The sequence below is a fragment of the Pleurodeles waltl genome, chromosome 2_2 (assembly GCF_031143425.1).
Source record: "Pleurodeles waltl isolate 20211129_DDA chromosome 2_2, aPleWal1.hap1.20221129, whole genome shotgun sequence".
In the NCBI taxonomy this organism is placed as follows: Eukaryota; Metazoa; Chordata; class Amphibia; order Caudata; family Salamandridae; genus Pleurodeles; species Pleurodeles waltl.
The window spans coordinates 469,495,334-469,515,638 of record NC_090439.1 but is presented as its reverse complement, the minus strand read 5'-3'; the positions used below and the strand labels follow the sequence as shown (position 1 = coordinate 469,515,638).

Sequence of the window (20,305 nt, the reverse complement as noted above, 5' to 3'; positions counted from 1 at the left end):
CGTCTCCACCCGGGAGCCAAGGCTGAGGGCGGAGAGGACAAGGACAGTTGCCTGTTTGGGCCTGTTTGGGACTGGTCAGGCCTAGGCCAGAGATGCTGCCCAATTTTCAATTTTCCAGTAAGAACCTTGAGCCCTTCACATCCTCCAACATCCAAACACAATATCAGCAAAGGCATTGTACTCATACACCACAAACAAACCTCATACAGATTTCAATGTCTCATCAACCGCCACGAAACCGCACAAATTACACCTATGCACCATTCTACCAAAACTATAACACTATGGCACCTTCTTTCTCACACAAAACACAACTTTGTCCCATACCACTAACACATTCACATATTACAAACACAACACAAAACCACATTGTACAAAACTTTAATGCATGCAGACACACACTCCCTGTTCATAGACAACACCAGCTGTAGCTCCCACTTACTCATAACAGACCCCCTTTTTCATGGTGAAACCTATACTCAGCCTCTCATCACACACTCCACAAACACACTCCTCTTTTTACCAATTACACACAACAAACAATCATAGCTCTTGTCCATCCCCTCCTACTCACAACATACACTCTTCTCCAAAATACATCACCACCCTCTGTACTTTTGAAATACCACTCATCAGCAGTAACTCACATACAAATCCTTCACAAAAACACTACATCTTTATTTCCTCTCTCTACTCCACAAAAACTCACAAACACCACCACATCAAAATCACACACACTTTCAAAAACCTTTCCACAATGCCCACTCCCAAATTCATGACTACAGAAATAATACAAATCCTAAACCAGCTTTACTCAGAAATTCTCATTCTTCACCAACATCTACCACAAACACGCAGACACAACATTCATTCACCTTCCGATCATCCATTGCATAATTTGGAGCCTTAAAATATGACCCACATGCTCCACCAACACCCCTAACCCATACTCCTTCGGCCCTAAACAGATGCAAACAAAATGTACAACATGCCACTCTTTACTGTTTCGCATCCTCGTCTATTACAAAACAAGGGTAATCTACAAAAACAACACAACTCACCATCTCACTCTCAACCACCATCTCCACCATCAACATACGCAGACCCCCAAAAATATTTTCTAAACATGCTGGACGAGGAAAAAATATAGAAAAACAACACTATTGTGACGCTCATACAGTTAATATCAGCACTGACACACCTGCTACAAGTTCAAAATATAGTGATAACTCCTCTACAAAACAAAATCACACCACCACCAAAACACAATCTCTAAACTGCCTACTCATAAATGCTCGATCACTCTCTAAAAACAAGCACCACATCTACAACCTACTTACTAACACAACCTGACTTACTTTTCATAACTGAATGACGGTTGGGAGATGACATGGCCCCAGTGTTGCATGAAACCATTCCTCCAGGCTATCAAACTATCACACAAAATCATATAGGCAAAATAGGAGGTGGACTAACTGTTATATTCAAACAAGCAATAAATCTTAGCAAAACAAACATCTTCATACAAAGCTGTGAGACCCTCGTCACCAGATGCAAACCTACACCAACTACCTCCTGGTACTTCCTTCTCCTTTACAGACCACCACCTAGCAATTCACACATTTCTGGACACAGTTTTAAACGATATAACCCTATGATCCAACCTATGCATTCTTGGAGACCTAAAAATTTGGGGGCATATTTATAATGCCCTATCGCCACCTTGCACCACATTCACGTCATTATTTTTGCAATAATCGTCATAATGTATGCAAAGGGGGCGTTCCCCCATTAGGGGAGCCAGAAATACAGCGTGAGGAAATCTATTAGATTTTCTTGCGCCATTTTCATGGCGCTTTTAACACCTGCTCAAAAGCAGCCGTTAATAGGGGGCTTCCATTAATTAGAATGGGGCCCTATGTACTCTGCAAGAGTAGCGCCAATATCTTCCCGCTACTTCTGCAGAGTACATCAATAGCTTCCTGAAAAATTATGCTATTGCCCCCTACCCTGCACCATGGTGCGCCGTATTTTAAATACGCACACACATAGTGGCGGAAAGGGGGGTGCTAAGGGGTGCAGGGAAAGTGGCGCTGCACTTTGTACAGCGCCACTTTCCATAATTCTGCCCCTTAGTTTGGCAAACCCAATATGCCCCATTCAAAAGCTATCATCACTGGCCTAGTCACATTGAACCTACATCACACTGTACACAATCGCTGGACACATCCAGAACTAGTTACTGTTCAAAGCATTACACCAGTCACATGGTCAGACCACCATTTGGTAACTTTCCAACATAAAACACCACACATCAACACACCCACATCCACCTTACATACATTTAACTATCGACCATGGAACAAACTCAAGTTTGAACTCTTTGAAACACAACTAACAGCCAACACAGATCTAGAAACAATAAATTCTGTTCAAAAACTTTACAGGTGGCTACAGGAAGCTTTCGATATCCTAATACCATTAAGAAAAACAAAACACAACAAAAGAAAACAAGCACCTTGGAGAAATACAGAACTAAATAAATATAAAACTACAAATCAGAAGGCTGCAACGAACCTGGATCAAATCAAACAATATTCAAGACAAACTTCAGCTATGCAAACTTAACAAAATATACAAATCATGAATCAAAAAAGATTTTTAAAAAAGGGACTACTCAAAATGCTACATCTGCAAATAAAGAATTTTTGTAAAATTCTCAACAAGTTTCGAAAACCTAAATGTATGGAAGGAAACCAACCCATTAGTCAAGATTTTGCAGACAAACCGGCAAATCATTACGCAACTATGGCAGACACATTGGACTCCTATTCAAAGCAAATGAAAACCACCACCCATTTTCAAAAATCCCCTCCAAGGGTAAGCCAGCTCAGCCTCTACACTCCTTCAAACAAATATCACAAAGTGAATTTATGAATCTGGTCAAAGCAAGCAGGCCTTCCGGCTGCCCTTCTGACCCTTGTCCACCACACATCGTCAAGATCATTCTTGTACTTTTAATTCTGAAGTCGTTTTTCTTTAAGAGACCCATTTGAAAGAGAGTACACCAACATATTTGTATTCCTGAAGCCAATTTGCATGTTTTTTTTTTGTCCGCAGGGCTTGCTGTGGGAAAGCTGGAGATTTTTTTGTTAAGGCGGTTAGATTGGGAAATAAGTGAAGTCATTAGGGATAAGGAGAGATGATGGATCCTGTTGAAAGTTCAGGTCCAGGAAGTCTTTCTCAATCTCCTTTATTACTATGGCCCAGTCCAGGATGATGATGCCACACTGAAGGAAATGTTTTCAGACCCATTAATTTGGGGGTGATTTTAATTTCATACAGGATCTTAAGCTGGATACCTCACACAAGTTCAAAAAACAGTTGAAGCTTAAAACAACCAAAGTGATGGCAGCAATTAAAAGCAGTTTAAATCTAGTGGATCCATGGGGAGCTGACCGTAACAGGCAAGTGCAATTTACCTGTTTTTCAAGCCAGTAGAATACAACTCCTGTCTGGACTATTTTTTTAATTTCCAAGTCAGCTAAATGGGATGGGACTGGGATTTGGGCTAATGCATTCTGAGATCATTTGGTGGTTGGGGTTAGCATGGCAATGGAGCATATTCGAATTTCAAAGGTACCCTGGCAGTTCAATAAGGCACTCCTTATCAACCAGGAGTGGGTGATCAGTACACGTAAATTTATTCCGGAATTCTTTGAGATTAAACAGGGCACAGCCTCTCCATTCTCAGTAAGGGAATCATTTAAAGCTGCATTCCGAGGGCAGGTCATTGCTTATAAGTCAGCTCAGAGGAGGGTCTGGGAAATACGTGTCAATTAATTGCAAGATACTCTTGATCAAGCACATAAGGCTCTAATTCAGAAGAGGGCACGGTGTGGGATTGACCGCAGGCTTAAGTTCGATCAGGCCAGACAGAGGCTACGTGACTTCTCTGTTTGTGAAGAAATTGTTAGTTCAAAGAATTTTCTCCAGCAACAGTATGAGGAGAGTCAGTTGGTGAGTAAATTGTGAGCCTGGTCTGTCTGAGCGAAACAAGAAAAACTGCATATTAGGAAGATGAAAGATCCCGGGTCTAATTTGAATCAAAAAGAGGATATTAAAATTGCCCTGATTTTTCGACGTCACTATAGTAATATTTATGGCCATAATAAGGCTGTTTCTCGATCCAGCCTGGAAGCGTTTTATAGCCAATTTAGGCTTCTGGGTCTGGCGGGGTGCAGGTCGACCATGTAATAGCAGATATTGCACTGGAGGAGGCTGTAGGGGGCTCCAACGAATGACTAATGTCAAAGCAACCGATAATGATGGTATTCCTACTGAAGTGGATAAGGTATTTCAGAAAGAGTTATTGCCCCAGCTTGTACGCTTATTCAATCAATTAAGTGACAGTTTGGATATTCCAGTGACATTCAAAGAGTCAGTAGTGGGGGGCTTTTTTTAAAAAGGGAAAGATTCTCTTAGGCCCATATTTATACTTTACTTGTACTTTGTAAGTTTGTGCCGCTTTTGCATCAAAAAGTGGCGCAAATGCGGCGCTAAAAATGTATAAATTTGGGCCTTAGTGTTCATTCTTATCGCCCATTTAGCCTACTCAGCGCTACATACTATTAGCCAAAATCTGGGCATCTCGTATAATTGAGGTTGGGCAGTCTCTGATCCATAAAGACCAGTGTGGGCTTCTACCAAAGTGCACATCGGTCGCCAATATGCAGTATTTGGTTCAGGCTATAGATTATTTTTCCCGTACCCAAAATGGGGGCGTATTCGCAATGGTCGATGCTGAGAAGGCGTTCGACCTTGTGAATTGGGATGCCCTTTTTTGCATTAGAGAAATTTGGGTTTCTGGATCAAATTATCTCAATGCTTAAAAGACTATTTCAAGGGGCAGAAGCACATGTAATAATCAATACAAGGTGAGTCAGCAGTGGGAAGATACAACGTGGCACACGACGGGGTGCCCAATGTCTCCTATACTTTTCACACTGTTTATTGAGCCATTAGCAGAATGCATTCGTAGTTCAGGTAGTATTATCCCCTCTTGCAAGAGATGTCCAAATTGAAGTAATTTGCGGATGACCTGGTACTTTATTTGAAAGCTGACCAGCAAAATATATAGGGAGTATTTGATATTATCCAAGATTGTACGAATCTTAGTGGTACAAGGTCAATCAGGACAAGACCATGGCATTGCTCTTCAATGCCTGTCCATCAGTGTTTCCCCAAGCACTAACCCAGAGCTTTAGTAATAATTGCCCCATAAGGTATCTTTGGATTATGGCGTCAAATGACTATATGAATTCATTTACGCTCAATTATGAAAAAGCGTTGCTCAAATTGAAAGATCTGCTTGAAAAATGGTCCTTGCTGCCTCTCACATTAATAGGCAAAGTGTCATTAATCAAAATGTCAGTATTAACATTCTTTTATTTCTTTTCACAAATCTCCCCATAAAGGTTAACAATGGCTGTTTTAGACACCTAGATTCTCTTGTTATCAAGTTCCTATGGAAAGGAAAACATCATATAGTGAAGTATTCAATTTTGCAGTTAGATAAAGAACAGGGAGGACTTGCTTTACCAGATTTTTCTTTATATTATCAGACTGCATGGTTGAATACAATGCTTAAAAAGGGTAAGGTGGGGACGGGCTCAGGTGGGAATTATGATATTTGTTTTACAGGGAATATGGCACAGGAGAGTGGTGGTAGTTTGCCTGTGTTTCTTAAAATGGCAAAAATGCCAAAAAGAACAAGGTATAAGGTGCTAGGTGACATACGTTGGTTCATTTCAAACGTTTTTTTCTGGTGAAGCCTGTCATCAGTTGGTAAGGTTGCAGGATTGTCAGGGGCTTGACTTGGCAATTCCAGAAACTGTTTGCAGGGTTTGGAATTCTAAAGGGTATTTGACACTGGGAGATTTTTTTCTGGGCTCCTGGCTTGCCAATTGGGCAGAGATAAAACTTTGAATTGGGGCTCGGGCGCCCAAGCTTTGGTGTAGCTTTATCCAATTTAGAAGCTTGAAGAAAAGCCGGCTTCAACTTCATGCAGTACTGGAGCCATGGACTGGACTGCTGATCTGCTGCCCTCGTGCCTGGATGAGAAGCACTGGACCTACATCTCTAAACCCAGGACCCCAGAGTGACCTCAAGGGCTAGTTGCCTGGCCTCCTGATCAGAAAACTCAACAACCTTTATCGTGGCATCTGGACTCTACCATCTGTGAGTCCTGCATTCCCAAGTGATGCCACCCCAGTCCATTATGTTTCAGAAGTTATCATAAAATTTTGCTACAAAAGCCAATTAGTCGGAATAGGAAATTGGTATAGATCTCTATCGAAATACACTGATTCATCACTGATAAAAAGGCATCTAACCAAGAAAGAGCAGGAGACAGGATGTAGTCTGACACTTGAAGACTGTGAATGTATCTCGATTTTGGGTTATAAAGCTCTTCGGGCAGCACATTTAATGAGAATGTGCGTTTTATCTCTCTGGTTTGCATACTATTCCTGTAAAGCTACTCATAGAATGTATTAATCTGTTATGAATGCATACATTGGGTCCATATTTTTTTGAGTGTCCCAAGTTAGCTCAATTCTGGGATGTATGTTTTTCAATTGAGCCAAGGAATTCGGATGGCCTTGCAGGAAGCATTGAAGTTGGTACTGTTTGGGGTTTCAAGTCAAACATCTAGCCTGGATAACCAAATTCAGAGTTTAGTTCCAGCATCATTAGCTGTCGCAAGGTAATTGATTCTACAATGCTGGTGTACAACCACAGTGCCAACTCCTCAGGAGTGGTTGGCAAAGCTACAGCAGGTAAGGCAATTTGAAGAGGCCTATGCTAAGTGAATGGGTAACCTGAAGAAATACCAAAGCATCTGGGTGGCATTAGATGCACTGAGAATGTAAATACCAGCACCGCAACTTATTGGTCGTGTGAGGTTTCAAAAGCCAAGGTGCCAGGGCAAGGTATTATTGCAAATTGATTAAGTCGCGCCTTTACAGTGCCACATCCTGAATTAGGTATATTGGGTACAAAGAACCGGTCTCGCTTCAATATGTTAATATTATGTATAGGTCTAATATTACTTTCTCGTGGAGATAAATGGTATTGCTATCTCAATAAATATATATATGGCACTTTAAGTAGTTTTTAGTATTGAGTAACGAGTCAGCAATGATTCTAGAATGTGAGTACTGTATGGCATAAACACTTTAGGCATTTGTGCACCTTTTTATTATGCCTTACTATAGTAGGAAATTAGGGCTACTGCGTGAAGGGTACTGTATCAAATTGTGTAAGCTTTTTCCTGTACCTAATCATGGTTCACCTAAGCTCTATTGAACTTTTATGTTGTAAAAAAAATTCTATATGAACTTATTTGCTATGTGTTGTGATGAATATGCCAATGGCCTCTACCATGGATCATCTCTATCTAATTTGCAAAAACTACAATGCATTCAGAACTCGGCTGTCGGAGTACTCCTACATGTAAAGCCACTAGTCCACATATCACCAGCCTTGAGGGCCCTACATTGGTTACTGGTTGCAAGGCGATCCACCTTCAACCTGATTTCTATCACCCATAGAGCAATACATGGGATAGGACCACTTTTCATCAGGAATAAAATTACCAAATACATTCAACAAAGAAACCTTCACTCAAGATTGTCACCCTACCATGCAAGAAAAAGACAATAGGTGGTAAATTATTCTCTGTTCAAGTGACCAAATTATGGAATTTATTACTCCCCAAACATAAGATCCACAGATAATTATCTTGTCTTCAGAATACTACTCAAGAATTGTCTCTTTCCTACATAACCACCATACTCAAACAGCAATGGACTGCATATCCCCATGTATGTAAACACGTTATAATTTGATTGTGTGTATATATATCTAGATATGTGTATTTCTTTGTACAAATACATATAATAACTATTTTATCTTAAAATATACACATAATCTTTAGGCCTGTTTAACAAATGTAAATTTTACTTCATTTAAATGTATATATGTATGTATTTGTATGCATGTGTGTGTGTGTGTGTGTGTGTGTGTATATGTATATATATGTATATATATATATATATATATATTATGTATGTCTATGTTTCTATGTATGTATATGTGTATAAAATTCTACACTTGACATGTTCATAGGTCATTGCATAGTTTCTACATAAGTTGCTTGATTAGATGCTTATAAGTCTCTGTTTTTATTTTAACTATCACAATAGGTAAATATTTTCTTAATTATTTATCTACAAGCATTTTACTATTGAAATATTGAGGAAATATAAAATAAGGTTATACAAGTACACAAATAAATGAACTTCAAATACTGTAACTCTTGAAAGCCTGTGTTTATAAGATACAACTTTAAATCTCAATATTATATTTCTTACGCATTTATTTATTCTCTTAATTATGCACTCCTGTATCTGTACATTTACTACTCTAATTCTACTGTACAAGAGGAAAAAAATCTCTTGAAAGCTTTACTCTGTCTGACCATCACCCTATAACTCTATCAGTCTATCCTCTATATCCACTCTCTGACTCATCCCAAACCCATTGTACTACTATGATCTCCAAAATAACCCTTCGCAGACTCTTCTCTCCTCTGCCCATCCTGGCTCACCCAAACCTCGGTTTATGACTATGATCTCCCAAGCAACCCTACTAAATTCTCCCTCATTTATCTCTCCTTTGACTCATCCCAAACCACATTTAACTAATGTGATCTCTCTAATCCCTTTCTACACACTCTTCCATCCTCAACCTCTCCTTTACTTATCCCAAACCTCTACTTACTATAATGATCTCCCAGTTAACACTTCTGGATTCTTCCCTCCTCTATCCCTTCATTATTCTATTCAAACCAGCTAACAGACTCACATATCCTCCGCTCAAATTAACTCAGACCTCCCTATACCTATATGAATACTGTACTCATATTTCCCTATACTAATCCACCACTAATCCTTTTGGGTCCCGGAGAAACGTGCTACTCGCTGAAAAGTGCTTCGATGCCTCGTCGGGGGTAGTAAGCGCTACATAAATACAATTACAATTACAAACTGGAGAAGCAGCAGAGAGAGGCAAAATACAAGTAGGAGAAAGGAGGCACAACTGGGGGAAATCAGCAAAAAGGAAGGGAGAGATGGTATATGAGGAGCAGAGATATGCACAAGGGGGAGCTAGCATGGGGACCTGCTCAATAGGGTCGGGCTGAGGCGTCCATTAAGTGGATCCTGGGTGGAGTGAGGGGCTCTGGGAGGCGGGAAGCAGGGTGAGAATATCGAGAAAACAGCAGCAGCGGGGCAAAAAGGGCCAAAATGGAAGCACAACTGGTGAAAAGCACCAGCAAGAGAGAAAAAGGATAAAGGAGGCACAAACTAGAGAAGCAGCAGAGAGAGGCAAAAAAAGAAGGAGCAGGGAGGAGGCACAACAGGGGAAAAACAGCAAAAAAGCAGGGAGAGCTAGCAAATGAGTGGAGAGACGCACAGGGGGGAGCCAGCACGGGGTCCTGCTCAAGGAGGTCACCCTGCGCCTCCATTAAGTAAGTCCTGGGTGGATGGAGGTTCTCCGGGAGGTGGGAAGATGGGGGCAAGATGTCAGGAAAAAAACGGCAGCGAGTGCAAAAAGCTGCAAACTAGAGGCACAACTGGTGAAAAGCAGCAGGGAGGCAAAAGAGACAGGAGGAAAAAAGGAGGCACAAACGGAGAGGCAGCAGAGAGAGGCAAAACAGAAGGGGGACAGGAGAGACACAACTGCAGAAAAGCAGCAATAAAGCAGGGGGAGCTGGCAGATGAGCAGCGGAGAGAAGTGCAGGGTGGAGATGGCACGGAGACCATGTGCTTAAACATGGGCTTTATTTGTTCTCTCCTGTCCAAAAGATTTCAATCTTGAATGCATCTATTTAATCTCTTTTAGGCTACTGCAATGCCATCTGTCTGACCTAAACTGTGTTGCTTCTTAGAAAACTTAAACCAGTGCTTAATTTGAGTCGGTGGTTTCTGGTGCGGGGTACCAGCGCTTATTTTTGAGGGCCAGCACTTATTTGTCAGCCTCAATTATTTACTGCGAGCAAAAGACACATGTGGCAAAGATGGAGGAAGAGAAAAACGAAAAAGAGTCACAAAGGGAGAAAGCAGAAAGCAGCAAGAGTGAGCTGAAGGGACCGGGAGTGTCTGTAAACGGTTTAAACAGGTGTGAGAAGGCTTCAGGATTATGCCTCCTCAGTATTCCCTGCTCGCGCATTTAATTGCAGCAGCTGCATGTTTGAAAGTAGAGCTTTGGGTATCAGCACATTTTTATTTACAAATTAAGCACTGACTTTAACTGATCCAAAATATTGCAGCCTGGTTAGCCATTGATGGCTCTCACAGTTCTCCTATTGCCCAGATTCTGGATCTATTTCATTGGCTCCTGGTGAAAAAGAGAATCATGTTTAAATCCCTTTGTTTGGTTCATAAGGTGGACTCAAGGCGGACTACTCGTCTAGCAACTCACCTCCTGAGTCTTGTTTTATGCAATAGTTCCCTTCTTGCACTTTGAGGGCAGCTCTTCACTTAAGTAATCAGACGACCCTGCAGTTCTGCAGACATGCCTTTTCTGTCATGAGTTGAAACTCACTTCCAGACTCACTTAAGGACGAAGAAGTTCTTCTCAGATTCGGGAAACAACTTGAGACCTAGTTAATGTGCATTCTATAAAAACATTATTATACTGGTTCTGGGAGGTCGTTCAAAGTTTGCAGATGGATGCTTGATCAAAAGGTGTTTAATGCAAATGTTTTTGGAGTTCATTATTATTTGAACATCACTGCTTTGCTTTTGGTATGGCTCTGCAGCTCTTGCTCTGACAAGGTTGCAAAGCTCTCTGATTTGAGTCACGTTACTGAGCGTGGGTGGAAGTTATGCTGGTTATAGGCTGGCCTGTAAGGGAGATGTTTGGTGAGGTTTAAAGACATGCTGTAAACATAGGGCCTGATTTAAGAAAAGTCCTGCTGCATCCAATGCAGCGCCACATTTATTGCGCCTTTTAGCGCCCCCTCTCACCACCATGTGTGCGCCTTATTCAAGATATGGCGCACCATGGAGGTAGTTAGGGAACTAGCATCAAAGTTTCTGATGCTAGTTTGGTGCTTTGCAGGATTAGCATAAAATGTTGACGCTAATCCTGCAAAGTACATTGAGGCCCATTATAAATAAAGGTGTGCCTCCTTTTAATGTCTGCTTTGTGCAGGCGTTAAAAATTGCGCAAAAAATGGAGCAAAGTAATCTTTTAGAATTCTGTGCACCATTTTTTTGTTCCCCCTAATGGGGGAACATCGGCCTTGCACATATTATGCCTGGTTCAGGCATAATGTGGCGCAAAGGGTTACAAAGTGGTGCAATGCATGCATTGCGCCACTTTGTAAATATGAAGCGGGAAAGGGCCACCTTAGCGCCGCCTTAGCATAAAACAATTATGCTAAGGAGGTGCTAATGTGGTGCAAGGGGCTCTTAAATCCAGTCACGGCTGGCGACTTGGCATGGGGGTGGGGAGGCCAAACAAATCCATGTATATAAAAAAAAAAATTTAATTACTTACCCCGTTGCTGCGCTGCTCCTGCGTCGCCGCAGCTGTCGCACTCCAGGCACAGGCTCCCAGTCTACCCTGCACCAATCATGATGCTGCTCAAAGCAGCATCATAATTTGGCTGGAGCGCCCCAGCTTGGCGCTTCAGCGTAGACAGGGAGTCTGTGCAGGCTTTCTCCAACTCGCCACCACAGTGCTGGGTTGGAGAGAGCCCTTGTGCGCCTGTATGTTTGGCCGGCCCGAGACAGTCGGCCAAACATACATGCACACTTAAGGGGAGTGTTCTGTGCACTCCCCTCCATGCTCGTGACCCTCATGGCCATGCCCCTTTAAAAACAAAACAACAATAAAAAGTGTTTATTGTTGTTGTGTTTCTAAAGGTTGCAGTCCTGCTGCTGCTGGCGGGTGGGTAGGGGAGGCTACCCTCTTCCACCCTAATGGAGGAGGCGACCCTGCTTAAATCTTCCCCATGCTGTAAAATAGTGTGGCGGTAAAGTATGAAGTATTGTGAAGAGTGTAAGAAGAGACACAGTTGATTATGTGGATACTTACCTTCTTTGTCGTGCATTTATGTGGATTAATGGGTCGAACCTGCAAAGGACAGACAGAAGTGAAAGCCTGCAGACACCGATGCAACCAAAGAAAATTATATGAAGTCCACCGAGGAATGACAGAGGCCCTCCCACTACAGGGATAGCTAGACCCCGAGAAAAATATATTGGGTCCATGCAAAAGTGTAAGAAGTCTAGAATTTGGAGGCATGGCGTGACAAAGCAGCAAAAGTTTATACCCTGAGCCCATGGTATATGCTCAGGAGAATCCATTGTGGAGCAGCTGGAGCATCGTCATAGGAATGGGCATTACATATTAGGCTGTGAAATTCATCCATGGTGATTGTTGACACAATTCATTGCTGTGTGGGTAATTGGGAAATTGACGAAAGTATGCAGTTGATGATTCTCTAAAAGGAAAACATTTAGGCTACCTAATAAGAAAGGAAATGGAAGGTGTGTTGTTCCACGAAATGAAGAAAGGGGATAGGTAGAAACTGAGGTTCTGGCCCTAACTGTAGTCCCGCAATGGCCGAAAGAGGGGACATGTCACAAAGAGTCACTTTTGACTTCTCTGCCCTTCACTTGGATGACCTAGCTGGATGTGATAGGAGCAGGAGTCAGGTAGTTTAGTCCTTGTGAGAAGTGATCAAAAGCATGACGTGGCCAGCCCTGGAGCCTACGGGCTGGTAGCATTTTTTTAAACGATTGTGCCCCAGGTGAAGACTGACTGAAAAAGATATTTGTGCATAGCCATGATGGTTACCTAAACATCTGAACCTTTATTACAGATGGGGTCACTGTCCCCGTTTGCACCACAGTGCATCGTAAAACAGCACGCTGGGTGCAAACACGGACAGCGAGCCCTATTACAAGTAGTGCTCTGTCAACAGGGCAGCCACGAACTCGCTCCTCCCCAGACTACAGCTCAATCAGTGAAATACTGAGTGGCAGTTTACAAGCGACTGCAGCCCGTATTTATACTTTTTTTAGCGCCGCATTTGCGCCACTTTTTGACGCAAAACGGCTCAAACCTACAAAATACAATGGTATTTTGCAAGTTTGCGCCGTTTTTGCGACAAAAAACTACGCAAATGCGGCGCAAAAAAAGTAAATATACGGGCCTGCGTGTTTACAGTACAGGTGGTATGCCCCCTCCACTTTAAAGAGGAGATAAAGATCTCCTTGCAAGCAGGTGTGGTGAGTCACTATAGTTGCCAGCAGTAGGATGTCTGAGGGGCCCAGGGACCCCACCATTTGCTCCCTCCATAGAGCTAACTTAGAGGGGGAGCATTTATTGTGTACCATCTTTTTTGTGGTGCACTATCAGTGTACCTACTAAGTGCCTGTGCACCGGCATCCGTATTATGGTGCGGGTGCTAAGTCAAAGTGATTTTCTCATTTGCATGGAGCCACACACCATGCAAGTGAGGGAACGCCCTCTCTGGATAGCACTTGTGATACATGTATGCTAGCGCTACCAGTATTACAGAAGAAGCTCCACAAGTGTCTGTGGCTCCTTCTGTAATACCATAGTGCCGTGGAGGGCACAAATCAGCCGAACACTCCTGTTGCACTCCAGGGGCACCCACAATTGCATACTTGCAGCACAATCCTTATGGGAGCCAGATGCTGGCTCAAGACAGCAGCAGGCTCCAGGTGACAGGAGAATCGAACATGTGGGCAGGGATGACTGGAGTCACTCAATCGACCCTGGAACCTATAGGCATGTGGCGATTGTAAACACCACTCCCAAATGAAAAGCAACCAAAATAAGCATTGGCAAAGCCAACAGGTTTTGCCTTTGGTTTTGTCAATGTTATTTACATGTCACACAGCAGCGCTACCTGCTATGCAGCATGTCTTAAAGTTTTCTTAACAAAAAAAATGCTAAATTGGCACGTCTAAGCACTGTTCAATATGTCCCAGGTGTTGGAAATCAAGATGACTATTTCTTTTTGACTATCAGGAGTGGCTCGCTGGGCGCGGAGGCAAAATAAAAATTAAATGTATTAAATAAATAAAAAAACACTTACCTTCTCTGCCGCCGTGCCGTTACTCAACTCCTCTGCTTCAGGCAGGCACAGGCTCCAAGCCTGCCCTGTGGCCAATCCTGATGCTGCTCAGAGCAGCATCAGGACTGGCTGGGGGCGTACAGCCACATCGCTCCCAGGCAGACTGGAAGCCTGTGCTTGCTCTCTCCAGCCCGGCAACAGTGTTGCCAGATTGTAGAGAACACCCTGCGCATGTGTGTTTGGCCGGCCAAACCTACATGCGCAGTGTGGGGGAGTGCAGTGCACTCCCCCTCACTGCTTGTCACCCCCATGGCCCCGCCCCTTTAAAAGAATACAGTAATAAATTAAGTTTATTATTGTTTTCTTTTAAAGGTTTTGCAGCTGCTGCTGCTGGCGGTGGGGCAACGCTCCTCCACCCTCATGAAGGAGCCGCCCCTGGTGACTATAACATGCCACCATGTAGTAGGTCCTTGGTTCTGAAAAGGCATACAGTACGAAAACATGTGTATGAACAACCTGTGTTGAGTTTGCGACAACTGCCTCTGTATGTCGCACAACAATTACATCTTAGCCAATGTCGAGAGTTGCCCCTACAACAACAAATCCAGGCCCATATTTATACTTTTTTAGCACCGCATTTGCGTTGTTTTTTGACGCAAAAGTCCTGAAAGGGACAGTGCATGTGTCCGAGAGATCTGTGCACATGCATTGATATTATTTTTTACTGTAAACCATGTTTATTTATTTTGTAGGTTTATAGAAAGCTAGACCATTCACAAAACGTGAAATTACACTTTAAAAGGGCAATTGTTTGTGTAGGTTGAATTTACATACACAAATGACTTTGTGAATGCGGCCCGAGGTTTCAGAACAAAACCTCATCTCTGAGGCACCAGTGATCCCAGACTCCCGTTTTAGTGAGTGACAGCATTAGAGCTGCCCACCTCAGTGCGCAGAAGAGGGCTTTAGGGCCCAGAATGGGAACACACTTAGGACAAGCATACCCGATGTTTTTTTATGGCTCTTTCCGTTTCAGTGGTCGGTACTGGGCTGGTTGCCAAACAAAGCAGATAGAGAAATGGGAAAGACTTGGGGGAAGACGGCAGGTTTTCCAGCATGAAGAGGCAACATATGGCTTCACAGTCTACTTGTTATTGGGAACAATCTAACAGTGCTAGGGCCAGTATTCCAGTGGTACAGAGGTGCTGCAGATACCCACCGTTCCTTTGCATGTCTAGTCCGCCCAAATACAATCGCTGAAAGCTGTAAAGAGACACATGGACTACCATATATAGAGCATCATACCTTCTTATCGAGCAGGTCCACCTGTTTCCAATTGTTGGCTTTTAACTGGTGAAGTTCATCAAATTTCATACTGATGTTTTCGATGGAGAGTTGCAGCATATCCCAGAAACCTGCCAAATCTTGTGAAGTAGGCCTCGGGTGGGCGTTGGGATCCTGCAAGCAAAACGGAACTCATGAAATGCATAGGATGATTCTTCACCAGCCCAACATTTGAAGAGTAAACAGCAAAGGCAAACATTCATGTTATGGATGGACCCTGCTGGGCTGACTGATACTGTTTTCACACAGGGAAAGCAATGAGGCGAATTTCAGTACTGTACAGGGTCAATGACTTTATGCTACATGTACAAGCTGTTTCTAAATTGTTACTACGGCTGAAAAAATGCGAGAAAGTTCTGTCAAATCGCAAAAAGTTGGCTTTAAGTACAGTAACTGCAACACTGACATGAATGGGAAATCACAAGGCCTGGCTCTGTGGTAATCCCCTATTGTGGTTGTGTCGAAAAATAATGAAGAAGGAAGTACCTGACTGTGTAAATATGTGCCTACTCACCACTGCAATCGGAACACAATGGCACAGTACACACAACAACCTAATCACTGACTATACTATCAGGAAAGAAATATTATACAAACTTCATCTGAACAAAGGTAATCACAAGCTACTACTACATTAACGTTTCAGATAAAACAGAATTACACTGGGGCGGCTCCTTCACTATGGAGGAGGAGTATCATCCCTCCCCCGACAGCAGCAGCAGCTGCAAAACTTTTACTATAAAATGATAATAAACTACATTTATTATTGTTTTATAGTAAAAGGGGCGGGGACATCGGGCTGTGACGAGCAAAAAGGGGGAGTGCATGGCGCTTCCCCTCAGTGCGCATGTATGTTTGGCCGGCTGACTTGGGCCGACCAAACACACATGCACACTGGGCTCTCTCCAACCCAGCACTGTTCCCAGGATGGAGACAGCAGGCAGAGACTCTCACTCTGCCTCGGAGCGCCCTAGCTGGGTGCTCCATCTAATACTAATGCTGCTTTCTGGCTGCGGCAGCATTAGGATTGGAAGGCAAAAAAGGTAAGTTTTAAAAAATGAATCTATATGTTTTTGTCCACCCCCCGCCCCCACTGCCACATGCCACGCCACCCCACCCTTTTCCCTCCGGTAAGCCACCTCTGGAACTACAGTTACTGTACTGTAGGACACGTAGCACTAAGCACACTCCTGCACTCAAAAATGGCAGCACAACACTTTCATCCTTGTATATGGCCAGCCACTCTATCAGCCAAGCCAGCAACTCCTGTGTTAACTAAATGAAGTAAAAGGTCATTTCACAATGTCTATTATGTAGAAAATATCACTTAAATGGATTAAGGTATAAGTCTGGATGCTGAACACAAAGGCATGCTTTGACTTGTAAATATCAACAGATCTCACTGTGGAAGCAAGCCCTGTTTTATCTAAGCATAATTCTGGCTCCATATTGCCAAAGCCGGAGCTTCAGACATCTTTTGTCTTCTAAGGGACTGTACGCCCACTTTGATTAACATAAGGCATGAGTATCTTGGGAAGCCTCATTACTGAAGGTTGTAACATTGTTCACCCCTCACCTCGCTGAGCACATCCCTGGAGTAAAGCCCAGTTAATTTAATTAACAGAGGCTCAACATTATGCTAATCCCAATTCCCATTGGAACCTCTAATCCCCACAACTGAGCTGAGGTTAGTGATACAGACTGCCATCTAAAGTGAGGCTTGTGATGCAAAATGTCAGGAGAAATGATGACCTGGTTTCTGTCCCTAACGTTTTTGGAGGCCAAATCTGCCTAGCTTGGATGAAAGAAATTACCTTCAAGCTTCTTTGAGCCATCAGAAACACAAAAAGACTCTACTACTCCACTTGCATAACTGATGCAGGCTGCCCTTCTAAACAACTCCATACAATTCAAATAGAATTCTGCAACTTAAAGTGCCAAACACAGAGTCAACATGAATAGAAGACTTCTGTCACAAAATATCCAAATAATTGATCTAAAAAAAACTAAAAGGTATTGAAAATAACCATAAGGAGAATTCAGATTACACCACAAAAACACACATCTTAACCACTATAGAAAAGGACAACAATATTCATCCATCAATGCATTCTTTTAAAACTCTGTCAGAAAAAACATTAACTCAATATTATCGTTGTAGGCAGGTCATCAAGATTACCTTTAGATCCAGCATCGCCAAAAAAAAGTTATAAAAATATATTTTGCTCAACCTGTGCAGAGGAGATAGCCAGATCCCTACTCAGTAAGTTCTGGAACTAGGGCTATTCCCCCTTGAGCTGAAAACCTATATTAGACCTCTCCTTAAAAATAAATAACTCATACCATCTGACCTAGCAAAGTACTGGCCCATATCAAGTGGGTTACTGCAAAGACTCAACAATCTTGGAATCATTGAAAATGCTCTAAAATAGATTGAGTCTTATCTCATAGATAGACAAAGTGTAGTCTACCTACCACCTTTTGCTTCACCTCCTCATACACAACACTGCAATGTTCATCATGAAATTATCATATCCCCACTGTTATTCAACAGCTACCTTTAACCCTGTTACTAAATCTGATTGAATCATCACCTGTTCCAATCATGCAGATGATACTGAAATGGATAGCCCCAAAGACATCTACAATTCCCAACTTGATGACAGCTTTCATGCCTTAAACAAATAGGTGATGAATACCAATATAAAGCTCAATACAGATTATGCCTCGTGGACAAAGGCAGAAGTTCCAGCCTTCCACCATATGGCCTAAGGAACTTGAAGCTCCTCCAACATCAAGATACGTTAGAAACCTAGGGGTAACCATGGATTCAGACCTATCCTTAATACTGCATGTTAGCAACAGCACAAAAAGTGCTTTCTACACAAAGAAAATGCTACATTGTATTTTCCCATAGCTTGCATGCCAGCATGAACTACAAACCATCCTCACTCTAGTCATCTCTGGGCTTGCATATGTCAACAGCTAATACCTTGGTGTAGCCGCATTCATCGTACACAAAATGCAAATCATCCAAAATGTCGCTCCAAAGCATTCATCCAAGAGAACGCATTACTGTAGTCTTGCAATTGCTTTACTGGCTACATATAGCTAGAAAGGCAATGTTCAAGGCACTCTGTTTTGTCCACAGTACCTACCAAGAAAAAGGAGAGCTATACCTACAAGTTCATTTCAAGCAGTACAAACCAAACAGAACACTACGCTCCAGGCTCACACCACTTATCATCATATCACCATAGGAAATCTGTAGGAGGCACTGCTTTCTCAGTAGAAGCCACCAAGCTCTGGAACGCGCTGCCAGCCAACATAAGAAGCACCAAAATTCATACAAACTTCAAAAGACTGTTTAAAACATGGCCATTTCCTAGATAATTTGCACCATCCACATCCTGGCAACAAAGCCAAGAAAACAGTCATATCCTCATGCGCAATCCTCAGTTTACAACTTGTGAATTGAAAGCATCTTAACCAGTAAATTGCTTTCGATATGCAGGTATACCAAGGAGGGTTATCCTATGGTTCATATTGGCCTTATATAGTTATGTACTTGCACATATGCCAGTTACAGCTCAAAATAACACTAAGACCATACTAAGCAGTGGTAAGCAGCAAATTCTAACATATACCTCTTAAATTCACATAAGACATATCTGCTATGGGGGTTGTTCATCAGAAGCATGGTAGAGCCACAAAAAAGAAACATCACCAAATGAACAGGCATGGAATGATGTTAAGAGATCTGTCACACATTACTGGACAGTTCAGAGGCCTTTAGTATAGTTCACCACTGTAGCTCCCAACAATCCATACAATCCGTACTCTCCTTCACGTCTCAAAAAGGCACTCAGATATGGTATAATAAAATGATAAATCCAACAGAGCCTTACGCTTCTCTGTCTCCCTCCAACAATGCTAACTCATGACGACAACTATACACAAAATCTCAGATTGGACAACCCAGTGCATAACGCTGTAACCAGCTAAGTAGAGTATTATCATGAGAAATACCATAAATGGACCTGCAGAGCTGCTCAAAGGTACCAACATACTGTGTGTCTGCCTCTCACACTTTATCATCCACCACACTGCTATGCACTGCAACCCATAACATGATAACCACTCGTCTGTGGTCATCACGCATGACGTGGAAACACTTTTCACATAGGATCAAAACAAAGACAACAACCTTCCAAGTACACATCCTACACAGTGTAGCAAGCACTTTGTGGTAGTAAGTGCTATATAGATACTACATTACAATACAAAAATTCATGTCTGCTTTTGAACCAAGATATACACTGACTCCTCATTTTGAGACTGACACAAGATTATAATTGCATTCTCTTTAGGTTGCTACCTGAATGACATGTCGCTGCTTTTGTGATGAAGACCAAGTATCAGATACATGGGCATGTCAAGACATTGACAATTTTTCAAATTGCGTTATCATCCTATAATCACTTACTGATATTTGAACATGCTTTTCTGTGATTACAATGGTTCCCGTACAAAAAAGTTTTTCAGCCATTTTTCGATTGACTTTGTCGGCTCATTTATTTAATGACTCAAGCCCGACCACCTGAAATATATGTACCACTTGTAAACTTTTTTGTTGCTCCTGGCCTTTTGAAAATAAAATACAATTGTGTAATAAATTTCACAATGTGTTGTACGGCCATTTTCTATGTTGACTTTGAAAGCAACCGATATAAATGATCTTATCTAGCCTAATTGCACATAGGAGATAGAGTTACATAC

General features: G+C 42.3%; 1 protein-coding gene across 11 annotated transcripts in view; it reads right to left on the bottom strand.

Moving 5' to 3' along the window:
* The window catches only part of DLGAP1 (DLG associated protein 1), a 2,415,981-nt gene that overhangs the window by 33,324 nt on the left and 2,362,352 nt on the right, over positions 1–20,305 (bottom strand). For all 11 annotated transcript variants that reach the window (XM_069219941.1, XM_069219948.1, XM_069219940.1 and 8 more), the window contains one exon: positions 15,488–15,640. In XM_069219941.1, the coding sequence (XP_069076042.1) occupies positions 15,488–15,640 (153 nt within the window). The remainder of the gene's footprint in view (positions 1–15,487; positions 15,641–20,305) is intronic.